This window comes from Curcuma longa, chromosome 2 (assembly GCF_044706935.1).
Source record: "Curcuma longa cultivar G26 ecotype Majalengka, Jawa Barat chromosome 2, ITB_CL_G26_1.1, whole genome shotgun sequence".
NCBI classification, from domain to species: Eukaryota; Viridiplantae; Streptophyta; class Magnoliopsida; order Zingiberales; family Zingiberaceae; genus Curcuma; species Curcuma longa.
This window is the reverse complement of record NC_133862.1, coordinates 7,551,031-7,566,876: the sequence shown is the minus strand read 5'-3', so window position 1 is coordinate 7,566,876 and position 15,846 is coordinate 7,551,031. Positions and strand designations below refer to the sequence as shown.

The 15,846-nt window shown below is 39.7% G+C and overlaps 2 protein-coding genes across 5 annotated transcripts; one reads left to right on the top strand and one right to left on the bottom strand.

Moving 5' to 3' along the window:
- Positions 1 to 2,798: 2,798 nt before the first annotated feature.
- LOC141821346 (uncharacterized) lies at positions 2,799 to 7,195 on the bottom strand. 2 transcript variants are annotated; one of them, XM_074708760.1, is made up of 3 exons: positions 7,095 to 7,195; positions 3,706 to 6,657; positions 2,799 to 3,270 (listed from the first exon to the last, which is right to left on the bottom strand). In XM_074708760.1, the coding sequence occupies exons 2-3, from the start codon at positions 6,650 to 6,652 to the stop codon at positions 2,897 to 2,899; spliced, it is 3,321 nt and encodes a 1,106-aa protein (XP_074564861.1). In that variant the 5' UTR covers positions 6,653 to 6,657; positions 7,095 to 7,195; the 3' UTR covers positions 2,799 to 2,896. The 2 variants fall into 2 exon arrangements, with proteins under 2 accessions (XP_074564861.1, XP_074564863.1); XM_074708762.1 differs by having other exon boundaries at positions 3,232 to 3,316.
- A 3,062-nt stretch (positions 7,196 to 10,257) lies between these two features.
- On the top strand, positions 10,258 to 15,780 carry LOC141821347 (calmodulin-binding protein 60 D-like). 3 transcript variants are annotated; one of them, XM_074708765.1, is made up of 9 exons: positions 10,258 to 10,361; positions 10,466 to 10,681; positions 11,759 to 11,834; positions 12,425 to 12,483; positions 13,409 to 13,902; positions 13,993 to 14,153; positions 14,241 to 14,444; positions 14,664 to 14,898; positions 14,995 to 15,780. In XM_074708765.1, the coding sequence occupies exons 2-9, from the start codon at positions 10,596 to 10,598 to the stop codon at positions 15,594 to 15,596; spliced, it is 1,917 nt and encodes a 638-aa protein (XP_074564866.1). In that variant the 5' UTR covers positions 10,258 to 10,361; positions 10,466 to 10,595; the 3' UTR covers positions 15,597 to 15,780. The 3 variants fall into 3 exon arrangements, with proteins under 3 accessions (XP_074564866.1, XP_074564864.1, XP_074564865.1); XM_074708763.1 differs by having other exon boundaries at positions 10,272 to 10,361; positions 10,501 to 10,681; XM_074708764.1 differs by having other exon boundaries at positions 10,282 to 10,419; positions 10,501 to 10,681.
- Positions 15,781 to 15,846: the final 66 nt, after the last annotated feature.

The window sequence follows — 15,846 nt, the reverse complement described above, 5'->3', positions numbered from 1 at the left end:
ACTGAACGCACGGATTATCAAGGCGTTGGGAAATCTCGGCGTGTCCACTCTGACGCTCAAGTCAGGAATAGAAAAAATTGAAGTAGTAATGTGTGTAGAGAATCCAAGATGCTTGATTATCATACCTGCAGAGTTTATATAGAGGTATTGAGAGCGATATCCTCGGATCCCCTTGTTTGCGATTGACTATGAAGGCGTGATCAGTGGATCGATCTCGAACTAATTTTAACCATCTAACGACTTAGTAATGTTAGTTATCCTCTTTCGACGACTAAGATTGTCCGGGGCCAAGTATGGGCGCTTGGTCCCTATCCTGATCCTTATAGATAAGTTGCTAAGTCTGACGAAAAGGTCAGCATGGTGGCCCGTTGACATCTGTCCAGATACCTGAGGTCGGTAATGGGCGTTTTGTGTGAGTGACGGGGATGCACAAGTATGACGTGAGTTTATAGGGGTTGATGAGCTGAATTAGGTATGCGTCCGAGCTCTTTACGTACACCATAGTTGAACAAAGTGACTTGCCGAACTCTTGGCGTGTGTCTGTTCCTTAAACCAAGCGTTTGGTCGAGCTCTCACTTGAATTACCGAGCTATCTGAAGTGGATGGTTCATGAGGTAAGGACCAATTCATGGGGGCGGTATGTGATACCGGGACCGGGTCATGAGGTCGGTATGTGATACCGGGACCGGGTCATGAGGTCGGTATGTGATACTGGGACCAGGTCATGAGGTCGGTTCATGATGTTTATACTTTGCTAGGCTTGTTGCAAGAGGACGGAGTTTATATACCATTGTTCTGAATACCGTGGCCCGTGACGACCTTGTAATGAGGTTGGTATATGAAGTCAGCTTGATGCTAAGGTGATCGTAAGGGATCGGGTTATACAAATCGAGGTTAGGAAGAGCTCGGTCTACATCTTAAACCCTGTGCCGACCTCATAGTGAGGTCGGCGATTGATGTCTGTATTCTGCTGAGGTTATTATAAAAAGATCGGGCTTCATAGATAGAGATGAGGAAGAGGTCCGACCTTCTAATGAGGTCGGCTGATAAAGTTTGTACCCTATGGAGAATTGTAGTCTATAGATCGAAGCTACGAAGAGCTCGTCTTAAGCATCAAGGTACACGCCGACCTCTTAATGAGGTCGGCGGTTTACTTGGGATGAGCGTATTGAAACCAAGAGGAGAAGAGATCGGGGCTTTTCACACGAGTATTTTACTTATTTTTTCCCGTTCCCCTCCTATCCTTGGTTCAAGCCACTACTAAGTGTCTGTGTGCATTCATCAGCATTTTGCTAGGATCATGGTAAGAGGTCGGAATGTTTAGGAAGACTTCGGTCATTGTGCCGAGAAGCATGCTACCCTTCTTGAGAGGTCGGCCTCGTTTTACATTTATTATGACTTCTCGGAGATCGGGATTCTCTGAGCGGTTTTACTAGTTTTTCCGCATCTATTTCTCCTTCCTCCACATCATCACCTAATATTCTCGCCGGATCAAGATGGATGATCTTCCTCCTACATATTTTACTCATCGGATAAATTCAAAATCGCGAGAGGTCCGATGATGAAGTAATCAATATGTCTCAATTTTCAGATATGATGATAAATTTCTTACTGATCATGAGTTTCGAATCTTCTGTAAAAGGTGGAATTCGCCACCTTAGCGGTCCCACATGGCCCCACGACCATTTGTGAGGAGGTAAATCGAGAAACTATAGTTGGTCATGATGCAGGAAGATATTTGACTAGCTTCGTCAGGATTCGAACCCTTGTCCTCTTCTACAACTCTGCTATGTCATAATCAACTCAGTTATACCCCGGGGGCTGAGTTTCGAATCTTGATTGCATGGGTGGATGATCTATTGGGGCCTTGCCAATCCGGGGATCTAAAATTTTAGACTTCCAAACAACAGTTGCTGAAATAAATGATTGAGATTGATTCAATTATATATGTTAATCTCTATCCGTTGAACAAGTATGAACATCTTAATTAATTAATTAATTTATTTTTTAATAACTATTTTACCAAAACCGTTGTAGATCAATATGCGCACGAGTTTCACCTTGGAAATTGGAAGGAAAAGGTCGTTGGGCACGCGCAGTCTCCGGAGGCGGCCAGTTGACTCGTGGCGGTCGCTTCCAGCCATCTTCCTGTCGTCGGAGTTCGCAGGGGTCCCTGCGAGTTTGGAAGCGACACCGGAGCACGCGCAGTCGTTTGAGGCTCCTCTGCCTCGCTCCATCCGCCGAGCTGTGTGGTAGTTCCTCTGCAAAGACGAGCTAAACGCTGCCAGCCCTCCATTAGATTAGATACATACAAAAGTCGACGGAACAGACAAAGACTTTGACCTTTCTACGATTGCAGTCCCCTAAGTCTAAACAAAGATTAATAGCAAGGCTACGCCTGACCACAACTGTCACCGTCCAGTAACTGTCAGTGACTTCATGAAGGATGTTGCTCTTTCGAATTTGCCAGCTGCTGCATAATTTTACTGTTTCGAATAATGAATTTGTTCGACATGTTGCCATACCCAATCAGCGCCTGCATTAATCCATCTTAGAATGAAAACTGGCAGAGAGAAGATTTGTATTTTCAAATCTTGTTCTGTTCCTTTAGGTCAGGTTTCTCTATACATAAGAAAATTTTTCACTTTGTTTTATGAATCTTCAGTTAATGAATGCGAATGTCAGAACTTGTTACTTAACAGTGATACTAAATAAACTAAACACTTGCTCGAGTCTAATTCACTACCATTCATATCAAGAACTGTAAATGCATGCATGCATACTCTTGAAAAAAGAGATGTTACTGTAATAAATCCTCTAATGATTGGAAATCATTCAGTAAATGCACTCTCACATTTTTGTTTACAAAAAAGGCAAAAGAAAAATAAATAAGATTTTATGTAGTAGTTGTGGGTTCAGATTTCCTCTGTTTCTGAGAATCAACAAATCTAGACTTGATATCTTGCAGCACCCTGACAGCATTCTGCATTGAAGGCCGCATAGTTGCATTCCTTGCTACACATCTCAGGGCTAAGGAAAGAACCTTGTTCACTTCTTCCATCTCTGAAGTACCTGTGACTTCGTTCGCAAGGTCTTCATCCATGACAGTTTCACCACTGCCATCCGAGGAGGAAGTCACCCATTTTACTATGTCCATATTTTCCGAGAACGAAGGGTCGATGGCCATCTTTCTGGTTATGAGTTCGAGTAATACAACTCCATAACTGTACACATCCGACTCCTTGCTCCTTCTGGTCGTGTAGGCGGTCTCTGTTACAAGGCACAGAAGCATAACATCACAATGCAGTTGTAAGAACTGTGGAAGAATATAATAGTAAGAGTGGTTCCTTTCATAAACACCCGAGAAACATAAAGCTTTTATGAGATTTATGGGTATTTATTAGGTAGATCTATCCGATTAGCATAAAAATATAAAAGTAAAGAAAGCAAACTTAATTGCTCAAATGGAAGTTTTTTTTCCTCTTGGAAAATATTTTACACAAACAAGTAATCGCACTTGGTGAACTCAGGGGATCAAGTGGTGGGGTAACAATTCTAATTTCGCCTACCATTGGATCTACTATTTGACAGGGCAAAATTGAATCGCAGAAGGAACATACATTTTTGGTTACCAACAAGAACAATGAAGACCTGTTAGCAATTCAAGGACTGTTTTACTCAGGAAAGAGAAAGAGAAATGCAGACCTGGTGAAATATAACCAAGGGTGCCCATAATAGCAGTTGACTGAATAGAATGTTGATCAAGCTTAGCAATCCCAAAATCTGAGATATGTGGCTCCATTTCAGCATCCAGCAATATGTTTTTAGGCTTTATGTCACGGTGGATAATCGCAGGGCTGCAGTGGTTGTGAAGATAATCTAGCCCATGGGCAATGCCAACAGCTATCTTGTACCTCACCTTCCACTCCAGGACGGGTGCCGGCTTGATCTCATGAAGAACATCATGGAGGCTGCCATTTGCCATATACTCATACAATATAAGTCCATATTCACCTTTCAACCAAAAATTCTCCAATTTCACTAAATTTCTATGCCTGATTTTCCCAATAGTTTGAATTTCCCTTATCATGCTTGGATTTGATCCTTTCTGACCTGGAAAAGCAATCTTCTTTACAGCATATATTTTCTCCATGTCTAGGGCTGCCTTGTAAACTATCCCATGAGCTCCTCTACCGATTTCATATTTCTGATTGAAATCCTCAGTGGCTTCAATCACTTTGTTTAGTAGGAAAGAAGAACCTTCTTGCAAAGATGGAACGCCATCTTTCTTTCTTTTACACCTGAGAAAGAAAAATCCCGCAAAGGAAAGCACTAGAGCACAGAGCAAAACTGAAGCAAGAGCTATGATTACAATCTTCATCTTGGATAAACCTTTGGAATTATTATTTGGCATGCTGCATTGTTCTAATATAGTGATGTTTGTGCATGTAGAATCTCCTGTCTGACATGAGATGCAGAGTTGAGGATTTCCTATAAATGAGCTTGGCGATGATTCTACAAACTTAAACAAACCTCTTGGCAGTGAACCATTAAAATCATTGTATGAAACATTGATGTATGTTAATGAACTGAGATCACTTAAAGGAATCAAACTTCCTGTTAGATTGTTAAAAGAAATATCAAAGCTCTGTAGCATATTCAAATTCCTCAACTCAATTGGAAGTTGTCCTACTAGTCCATTATCACTGAGGTTTAAGGCTACATTCAGGTTTTGCAACGAACCCAATGATGGCGGGATGCTGCCTCCCAACTTGTTTCCTCCAAACTGTAGCTCAATCAGTCCATTTAACTCATATAAGAAATCCGGAATTCCTCCGCTAAATTGATTCTCTTGCAGTATCAAGTGAGAGAGACCAGATAAGTTTCCAAGGCTTGCTAGTATTGTTCCATTGAAATAGTTGAATCCCAAGTCCAACGCATATAACCTACGACATTCTGATAATTCAGAAGGCAGTGGACCATACAAATTGTTGTTGGACAGATTCAGAAGTTGAAGGTTGGCTAGGCTTCCTATTTGTTGAGGTATCAATCCATCAAGCTTATTCATTGACAAATTGATCATGGTTAGATTCACACAATTCCCTACAGTTTGGGGGATTTGTCCATTGAGTTTGTTGAAACTTAAATCAATATACAACAAACTTGATGTCACAACAAATTCTGGAATTGAGCCACTAATGTTATTGTTACTAAGAATCAATCTTTGCAAACTCGAACAATTTCCAATTCCTGGAGGTATTGTCCCATTAAGCATATTATAACCCAATGTCATAGAGACCAATTGATTTCTGAAACAGATATTAGGAGGGATGTTGCCAACAAGACCACTATTTGTAAAGTCAACTTGCACCAAACTGTTGTTGATTCCCAAGCATTGAGGAATGACCCCTGTGAATTGATTATCATAAATAGAAATGTTACTCAAACTTTTTAACTCACACATCTCCACAGGTAGTTGCCCAGAGAAGTTGTTGTCATAAATAAGTATAGTTGTCAAATTTGAGATTCTCCAAATTTCAATTGGAAGCTCTCCAGTCAAATTATTACTAAAAAGTAAAAGGACTTCTAGATTTCTCAAATTACCCAATTCTCTTGGAACAATCCCTTCTAGTTGATTATCATACAACTGCAATGAAATCAAAGACTGACATTGGCCTATCTGAGAGGGAATTGGCCCTGACAAAGAGTTAATAGATAGGTAAAGAATCTCGAGCTTTGTCAACAAGCCAAATGTTGATGGTATTCTCCCTGACAAGTGATTGTGAACAATAGCAAGATTCTTCAAATTACTGCAATTACCCAATGCCGCAGGAAGTTCACCGTCAAATTGGTTGAAGGACATAACTAGGCTCTCCAACTTGCATGTTTTTGAGCTGAAAGGGATGTTCCCCGCTAGATAATTTTCACTAACATCTACTTCTGTGAGGTCATTTATGTTCCAAGGAATAAGTCCTGTCAACTGGTTCGTATATAGATAGAGCTCCTCTAACTCACTGCAATTACTAATTGAAGCAGGTAATGAACCAGAAATATTATTTTGACCAAGCCATAGAAATTTAACCCTGCATGCATTTCCATCAAAGGAAGGAATTGAGCCGTTGAGGTTGTTTTCATTAAGGTAAACAGTCTCAAGAGACGGGTTGTGGAACAAAAGACTTGGTATATGTCCACTCAACAAATTATTGTAAAGTGAAAGGTATGACAACTTCTTGACGTTCTGAAGGGTCATTGGTATCTCACCTGAAAGGACATTGTTTGAGAGATCCAAATATTCAAGAAGGGTGCAATTGCCTAGTTCTGAGGGAATAAGTCCAGAAAGATTGTTGACACCAAGATCTAGTTTCCTCAGATGACTTAGCAACCCAATTTCTTTGCCCAGCGAACCAGAAATTTGAAGCTCAGGAAGCTCAAATGAAGTCACGAATCCACCTCTGTTGCAACCGATTCCTGCCCATCCACAGGGACTTGGGTCTGATGAGTTCCAAGTGGAGTTCACTGACCGAGGGAGTATCAAACTGCTGGAAAGGGCCAACAGAGCCTCTCCATCAGAGTTCAAGGCGTTGCTTAGTTGAAAGAAAACCAAGAGCAATAACAACAGAGACCGAAGACTGAAAGCCATTACCGTGTCCATGTTTCCTAAAGGAAATAAACAAGTCAGCTTCTGATGTATCCCATGTTTCCTTCTACCCAAGGTTAGAATCCACACAATATAAGAACATAAGAAACTAACTACATATAGTAATGATTTCCAACATTTTATGCTTTAGGAGCTAAAAAAACGAAGAAGAAAAAAACAAAAAGAGTAAACATGAAACTCTAGAGAAGAAGAAACTATCCAATATAGCAGAAACATAAAGCACACACAGTTAACACATTAAGGAAAAACAAAACAAGAGCTCTGAAGAAGAGAAGATTATCACTGCTTCAAAGAACAGGAATGGCCTTTGGCTGAACAGACACAAGTCCGGAATTTCTAGTAAAAGCTATACCCTTAGAACAGAAAAGAGAAATAAAATCCAAGCTTCAAATCCACAGAAAATCAAAATGAACCGCAAAATGAAGTACTGTCGTACCTTCTTCAAGAGCGATTCCTCAACAATCCCTAGTTTTTATGATTTTCCCTCTTCTTTTTTTTTTTGCTTTAGCTTCAGCAGAGGCGGTAGGCAGTGGCATCTGGCTTTGAATGCAGGTCACGAGCTGCATCTACTTCCTGCGCATTTTATAGTTGCAGATTTATGTTAAAGCAGCAACCAAAACCAAGAGGTAAGGGATGAGCGTTCATACAGCAAATGCGGATGAGCGTTCATACAGCAAATGCAAAAGCTCTGATTACTTTAAATTTGTCGTTGGGTGCACAAAACTGACCTTTGACGGAGAAGACTGAGTGCTCATGTCAACGCGCCTTAAAAAATGAAGCACGCAAACCTGGTGCATTCACCAAATCCTAATCCACCTCGTCATTGAAGTATGATTTAACTTTAAACAAAAATAAAACAAGCAGAGGTCTGTCTTTTCTTTCTAATGGTTGCTAAATACAAACTACACAGAGGTAGACCTGAGGTTGCAGTTATGAGGATTGCCAGACAAGGTCCCTGTTCATGTGTTCCCACATGGTTGATAATATTAACTACACAGAGGTGGACCTGAGGTTGCAGTTATGAGGATTGCCAGCCAAGATCCTTGTTCAAGTGTTCCTCACTATGTGTTATTCTATCTTGGAATTTGTTTCTCTCCTTCCGAAGCAAATCACTGATGATGTCATAAATACGTCAAGATTCTGCAAAGACAAGCTAAGCACTGCCCACTTGTATTTGATTCACACAAAAGATAATAGAGGACAGAAAAAATATAGGCAAAAATATCTATATAAGGTAAAAGGATGCTCTATTTTAGAAAAATATCAAATAGGTACTCCATAAGAATATTTTTATTTTAATATTATTATAACAATTTAAACTAAAATTATTACTATATTTTTAAAACTATTAAATAATTATAGTTAAAATTATTTTAATATTGGTTAATACTGCTCAAACATAGGTTAAAAATATTTTAATTTAATCAAAACTAGTCCAATTTAATTAAAATTGATCAAATAGGACTTTTGAGTAGAGCTGCTATAATCGAAATAATTTTGATCAAACTTACTATAATATAAATTAACAAAATTATTTGAAGCAATTTTGAATAAATAAAATATAATGTTTTTTAATAACAATAAAAAAATGAAGCCCTTTTTAATTTTTACACTTGTATCTTATATTATAGTTTCCTAAGGTCTAAGCCTTGACAAAGATTAATAGCAAGGTTACGTCTACCAAATTGTCATTATCCAATATTAGTGGTGCATGACATTAGGAAGGATGTAATTAAGTTGGGTTGCTGACAAAGCAACCTCTAAAAGAAGGAGGCTAAAGGATTCAATAAAGATAAGAAAACAATCAAACCTGACTGACCGCATGCATTCCCACGGAGAGAGACCAAGCAAGTAGAGCCCACCACTTTGCTTGGAGCAAAAAAGATAACAAGGAATTAGTGCATAAGAAACGCATGCTGTTTCACTTAGTTTGACCAAGAAAAATAAATGGGAAATGAGTAGGGGTGGCAATTTTCCCCGCGGGTTCGGGGCCCCGCGGGGAAAACCCGAAATGGGGATGGGTTTGGGGAGTTTTTTCGGGTATGGGTTCGGGTTCGGGGTTTTTTTCGGGTATGGGTTCGGGTTCGGGGCGGGTATGGGAATACTATCCCCATCCCCGAACCCGCCCCGATTCTTTAAAAAACACTTGTTGTTTCGGGTCGGGGTTCGGGTTCGCGGATGGGGAATTTGTGGTCTCCAATGATCTTGAGGCTTGTTTCACAAAACACTTGTTGTTGTTTCCTGAGAGTCGGGGATGGGGACGGGGATGGGGATTTAATCCCCGCGGGTTCGGGGATGGGGATTCCCCGAACCCACGGGTTCGGGGATGGGGTCGGGGATGGGGGCGGGAATGTAATTCGGGGGCGGGGATGGGAATGACAAACCCGCCCCCGCCCCGCCCCATTGCCACCCTTAGAAATGAGGTAGAAAGTAATGTTCATATTTTTAGTTGAGTGCACAATTTGAATAGTTCTGACAAGACATTTGTATAATTAATTATCAGACCATGAGATTCACACCAAAATTTAGTTAACAAAGAGAACCTCAGAAGATTATGCATGGTACATAATTGCATGCCCAATTGGAAGGAATGAGCAAATTAAATAAAGATGATTGCAGTTCATTCATTCCAGCCATAAAAAAAGGAGAGAATTTTCAAGACAAGAAGTAGCAACAGAGATGCACAAAGCAAGTAGAATTTAAGCACTGATATTACAAACAATATAACAAATTTATTTAATTATCCCACGACATTACAAAGAAAATTGGTGAAATACACAAAGATAGGTGGGTGCGGTTTGTGCATATGATCTAAGTTGCAAGACTAAAGAATTTGCAGTGGAGTATTTGAGTCTAAGTTGCCTAAATCAATGAAAACTAGGGATTCTGAAAGTTAGCTTTTGGAAGGAACTTAGAAAGTAGTTTCACGCCCTTGATAATCATGGCCATACCAATATATCATAGTTATCAATGGTTAATTTCTAGACAACTCTTTGGTTGCATCCTGTTGCGTGGAATGGTGATCAAGTTATCCCTAACAAATCATCTAGAAATCGCATGGAAAAGAGTAGTTTGATGACAAGTTGCACACAAAATAGCCATGGATCAGGGTGCATTGTGAGATCCGAAATAAAACAGTAAGACCAATCTCACTCCGGTGTCGAAGGTTAGAGAAGAAATAAATACCTTCATCTCACAGGCTGCATCGAGGGATTCGCCGGGATCGAGAAACCCTACAGACAATGACGGCGGACGGGGACAGAATACGCAGTCCGGAATCCATACCGGTGAGTCGTCGTTGTTCTCGCCCCCTTTTTGGTGAACCCTGCAGGCGGAGTCGGACTTGGGACATTTATCGGCGGCTTCAAGGGAGACGCGTCGCGGGATCCCTCGTCGCCGTCCATGGGCAAAGCGGCTTCTCCGCCGCCGGAGCATGGCCACTGTTCCAGTTTACTTGATTCGTACGATTTTTTTTAAAATTTAGAAAATATATTTAATAATAATATTTTTTTTGTTAAATTTATAAATAAAAACTCAATAATAATAATTAATAAGTGAACCAAGAAATCACACCAGCCAATCATGGAGCTGGCTGCCGAGGCAGTAGTCTGCGCCAAGTCCACTCTTTTTCCTCTGTTCGGATCGCCTCTGCGCTAAGGCTCTCCTCCTCCCTCCAACGCCAAGACGAGAGAAGAAGCAACACGTAATTTCTCCTCCTCCTCCACTTCATTCGATCACTCCCTCGTCGCCGTTATTCCTTGGTTAATCGACTCTTCTACGATTATTTTTGGCTGTTTTATGTTGCAGGAATTTGAATCTTGCTTTTTCTTGCTCCTCCACAGAAAACCCAGATTTTGGGGTCTTCTCCAGATCGGGAAGGTGGATCTGGAGCTGGGACTTGTTTTCGGCTGGTAGGGTCTTTGGAATCGGCCGGACGATGAAGGAGAAGCGCGTATTGGACTCCGAAGGCGGCGATTTCTTGCATCCGGAACCTAAAAGGCAGAGGGTTCCTGCGCTTGCGAGGTAGAGGAATCTTTAAAACTCCATACGGTTCTGGTTATGTTATTCTCTTGTTGGGGCTCTACGAATTGGGTTGCATTTTTGGGAGTTGAATGCTTGGGTCTTCTATATTTTGCTTGTGTACGTAGGGGGAAAAGTATAGGATACTGGAGCGGTAGATTTATGGGGCTTTGATTTGTGAATAAATGATAATACTAGAGTGAGCTACGTCTTGAAATTGAGCTCATGAGTAACTGGTAGTTTTCTATGTGTGGAAAAAAAAGATCTTGGACATGGAATAGGGATGCTCAGTTTTGAATTTTGTGAAAGTTCAGAAACAAGGAATCGTTATTGTATCTCTTATTGTTTTATCTATATATAGGGATGGTTGTCATTGCCCGTTCACTAATTAAAAAGCTTTTTGAAGACAGTCTGCGTAGGCAATTATTATTTGTTTAGGTTAGTGCAATAACCGTTAACCTTCATGCTATATCCAAGAAGGATATATTCTAGCTATCCTTTGTGAAAAGATACTTAAATTTGTTTCCGTATTACCCAAAATGCAGTGTCGATTAGTTCACCATTTAACGAGTAAATTATTTGTCTTCATGTGTGTTGGTTATGCAATGAATAAAAGTACTTTCTTCACTTTTTCTCTGTGTACTATATATCTTGCATCCATGTGTTCCATCAGGGGAATGTCTACATGGAGTTTGTTCTTTGCATTATATACATCTTCTAAATGAAATCATGCATGTTGTGTTGAGTGAGATCAATCAACAGCATACATTTTAATATTTTTGGTATATCATGTAAATGATTATAATTGTTTTGCCATGAATTTCTTTGATCTTTGACTTGCATTGCTCATTGTTGGGCAACTCGATTTTTGTAAATGGCAAGCATTTTTACCAAGTCATCCTGTCATTCCTTGTTTTCTTTAAAAAAAATCCAGCTCTAATGATGGCTTTATGTTGATGGGTTATTTAGGTTAGTCTAACAATTTGTTTAGTAAAGTATGATATCTGATGTTTTCACCTTCTCCAATCATATGAATAATCGAACTGTTTGGATTTTTTTATTGCCATTTTATCCCTGCAGCGTGGTTATTGAAGCTCTGAAGGTGGACAGTTTGCAAAAACTTTGTTCTTCACTGGAGCCAATTCTCCGCAGAATTGTGAGTCATATGATTACATTTTTATTAACCTTTATAGGTGAAAATTTACTTAATTCCTTTTCTAGCATGTTAGCATTTTTGAAAGGAGTCAATGCATTAACTTTGAGCTTGTAAATTCTGAATCTAGACTAGTGAAAGACGTTTCATGCAATAAATTTAGATTGGGTTCGTTATACTGTTATTATTATTCTTTATCTGCATTCTCCATTGTAGCAAAAGATTCTTTTCCCTTTTTGTTAATACTTTGAGGCACACAATAAACTGAATTCAATTCAATTCTCTCTTCCTCCTCCCTCTCCCCCCCACCGCCCCCACTTTCCTCACATATGCCTAAACTTAAGCCTCCTTAAGTAACAAGGGGTATGGATTGCCTAAAAACATATGCTTTGTTATAACATGTTTAATATCTACCTTCCTCATCTTAAGTTTGATTGACTTGGTTAGTTACTGCTGATTTTGTGGTTGTTGAAATTAATCACAACCACAGTTGTCTAGTCAAGCTTAGCCAACAGTATGATTATTAATCATGGTATTTTTTTCCTTGTTTGGCTTTTGTTTATATCTATTCCCCTATTCATGTTTAAATGTAGGTTAGTGAGGAAGTTGAAAGAGCATTGGTGAAACTTGAACCTGCAAGAATTGGGGGCAGGTATATATGGTCACGAAACTCATTATATTTATCATTTCTATGACTAAGGATTGTTTTTGTTGTTTCTTCTTTGTGTGGAGAAGCTAATGGGTTTCTGTCAAGATTTATGGTTTGCTACACCATGCTTAAAGATTGTGTATGTTTCCGCTAGATGATATTTTTTACCCTGCGCTGCTGATCACAATAGAATGTTTTTCCCCATTTTTAATGATTTGGTACTCCTTTTTTACCACTGGAAGGTTTATTACTTCAAAATTTTATTCACTTCAATCAGTTTAAATACCTATTGGCTTGGTTGGATTAATATCTGCCTTTATATTTATCGTTGTTTTGATGAATTTTTTAACCTAAGACTGTTACATGTAGGTCGGTCATCCTTTTATATTGTTTTATAAATGCAAGCGGAGTTCATTTTGATGCATATTATGCAAAATACCTGAAGTTATGTATGGTCTCTATCAATTTCAGGAAAGCCATGTGCTATATTTCAGGCTCATCCGACAATTATATTTCACAGATGTCCACCTAAGTATAATAACTTATTTTGTTACTTTTTGGTCTATTTTATATGCAAATTTTATAATCTACAACTCGAGGCTGAGATCAGGAATCTCCCTTTGGATGACCAACTTAAGATTCTTATTTGTTATTCAAATTGCAAACTGTTTGGCTCATCGTCACATTGTCTGGTTGCAGATTGAGTTTTTATGTTACATGTATTGTTTCCGAGCAGATGTTTCATTTTATGGTTTCATTACTTGTATGTTATTATCTTGCTGATCTTGGTTTAATGGTTCTTTCTTTGCATGATGATTTTGCATGAGAAATTATTTATTTCCTTACTTGATCTGGTTGGTTACAAGCAAAAGTTTTTCTACATGCACTTGATACATTAGGAATATTCTTATTTTTCAAGAAAATACAGGAGTTCTCCAAAACACATTGAATGGTCCGGTGGAAGAAAGCTGCAGTTGCATTTCAGATCAACTTTGTCCCTACCACTTTTTACTGGTGGTAAAGTAGAAGGAGAGCAAGGTTCTGCAATTCATGTTGTTTTGCTAGATGCAAGCACTGGTCTTGTTGTGACATCAGAGCCCGAGTCATCTGCAAAACTAGATGTTGTTGTACTTGAGGGTGATTTCAACAATGAAGATGATGATGATTGGACCGAAGAAGAGTTTGAAAGTCATATAGTGAAGGAGCGTGAAGGCAAGAGGCCACTTTTGACTGGAGACTTACAGATATCACTGAAGGAAGGTGTAGGAACACTCGGGGAGCTTACATTTACAGATAACTCTAGCTGGATAAGAAACAGGAAGTTCAGACTTGGGCTAAAAATCTCTCCTGGTTTTTGTGAGGGTATACGTATTCGTGAGGCGAAAACAGAAGCTTTCGCAGTCAAGGATCACAGAGGAGAGTGTATGTTGCTCATACTCATTAGTTTGTTTTGCCCTCCATTTTTTTGCTATGATTTTCCTTAAGTACTGTAGGCTATCGCATCTGTTGCAGTATACAAGAAACATTATCCTCCTTCATGGAAGGATGATGTTTGGAGATTGGAAAAGATCGGCAAGGATGGGTCATTCCACAAGAAGTTGAACAATAATGGGATCTTTACCGTTGAAGATTTTCTCCGGCTTTACGTCAAGGATCCACAAAAATTACGAAGTGTATGATGCTTTTATCTCCTTTGCTGCAGGCTCTTTGATACTTTGCTCTAACTTTCTGGTGTTTTCCCCCCTTCAAAATATCTGCAGATCCTTGGAGGTGGCATGTCAAATAAAATGTGGGAAATTCTGATTGAGCATGCCAAAACCTGTCCCCTTAGTGGAAAGTATTACGTTTACTATTCCGATGACGCAAGAGATGTCGGTGCGATCTTCAATCATATTTACGAGTTTAGTGGCTTGGTTGCTGGAGGGCAGTTCTGTTCAGCTGAATCTTTGACAGATAGTCAAAAGGTACGTGTTGTTCTGTTTCTTTGATGCTTCAGGTTTTGCATTGCTTTAGGAAGATAACACTTAGAGTTCAGAAAATATTAGAGATACAATGTATTATTGTGCGGTTCATCAAATGAAAATATTCCACATATTGATCTAGTTCCTTTACTTTTCGAGAAAGATAAATAGTTTTAGACAACCTTTGGTCGCCTGAAGTAGGTTATCCTCTTGGCATTGCAGGTCTTCGCAGATGCTCTTGTTAAAAGAGCATATGAAAATTGGTCTTATGTAGTAGAATATGATGGCAAAGCTCTTCTAGGCCTCAAGCCGAACAAGAAGACAATAACTACTCGAAGTGAAACTTCAGCTTTGGCAAAATTTTCTGGATCGTATGACCTAGAAGCCTCACAACAGCATTTGTCAGTTCCAGAACCTATACCTCAATCTTCCAACAACCAAGGATTAGCTGCTCGAGGTAACATTATGTTTGTTTTCACAACACTTTGATTGCTTGCAATTGGTTTTTTTTTTTTTTTCAATTGGCTTTGTTTCCTTTTTGTGTCGTGTGCAGGAGAAGCAAGTTCTTCGCGATACGATGATCACCAAATGACCAGATACTCTAATTCTCACTTTGTTGGTCCAAATGCCCAGTTGGATTATGAAACTGCTTTGTCGCAGCAGAATCCATTCAGTGGTTCTTCTAGCCTAGCTCAAGATCCTGGGAAAGACACCATTGGTCTAGCATTAGCCCCGCCGCAGTATTCAAACTTGGGAGTTCAACCGGCAAGCCAGCCCCTTTCATTCTCAACCCCGAATTCATACTACGACTGGCCACACCAACGGCAGAATAACGGCGCCGAGGACTTCTTCACGGAGGAAGAGATTCGCATGAAGAGCCACGAGATTCTGGGACACGAGGATATGCAACTGCTTCTCCGACATCTGAGCATGGCAGGAGCTTCCGGCAACAACATCCCGGATGATGAATACGGGTATCCGTTGTTCATGCCTTCTCCAATCCCAACCTACAATTTCGATGAGGATCAAGGCCGCTCGTCCGGGAAGGCCGTCGTCGGGTGGCTCAAGATCAAGGCAGCCATGAGATGGGGCATATTCATCAGGAAGCAGGTGGCCAAAAAAAGAGGGGCTAAACTCGTTGAGTTGAAAGATTAACTAGCAATCTGAGGAGGAAAGAAGGCTTCAGTAGGAAGTAGTTGTGGTAGTTGGCGTGCTTGCTGATATGATTTGTACAGTAACGTTTATGATTAGATCTATTATGAAGGCTTTGGCAGAGCCTACTTCAATAATACTGTCTGATTTTAATGACAATATCTAGTGAACCAAATATTTTATTTTATTTTTGTAAGTTGAACCAAAATAATTAATATGTATAATCAGAAGAGACGATTGCCGAAGTTTGTGT

Coding starts and splice junctions, on each gene's coding strand:
- LOC141821346 (XM_074708760.1), bottom strand. CDS start 6,652: ATGGACACGGTAATGGCTTTCAGTCTTCGGTCTCTGTTGTTATTGCTC. Junction 3,271..3,705: donor CCTTGGTTATATTTCACCAG/GTCTGCATTTCT, acceptor GCCTTGTAACAG/AGACCGCCTACACGACCAGA.
- LOC141821347 (XM_074708765.1), top strand. CDS start 10,596: ATGAAGGAGAAGCGCGTATTGGACTCCGAAGGCGGCGATTTCTTGCAT. Junction 12,484..13,408: donor CCTGCAAGAATTGGGGGCAG/GTATATATGGTC, acceptor AAGAAAATACAG/GAGTTCTCCAAAACACATTG. Junction 13,903..13,992: donor CAAGGATCACAGAGGAGAGT/GTATGTTGCTCA, acceptor CATCTGTTGCAG/TATACAAGAAACATTATCCT.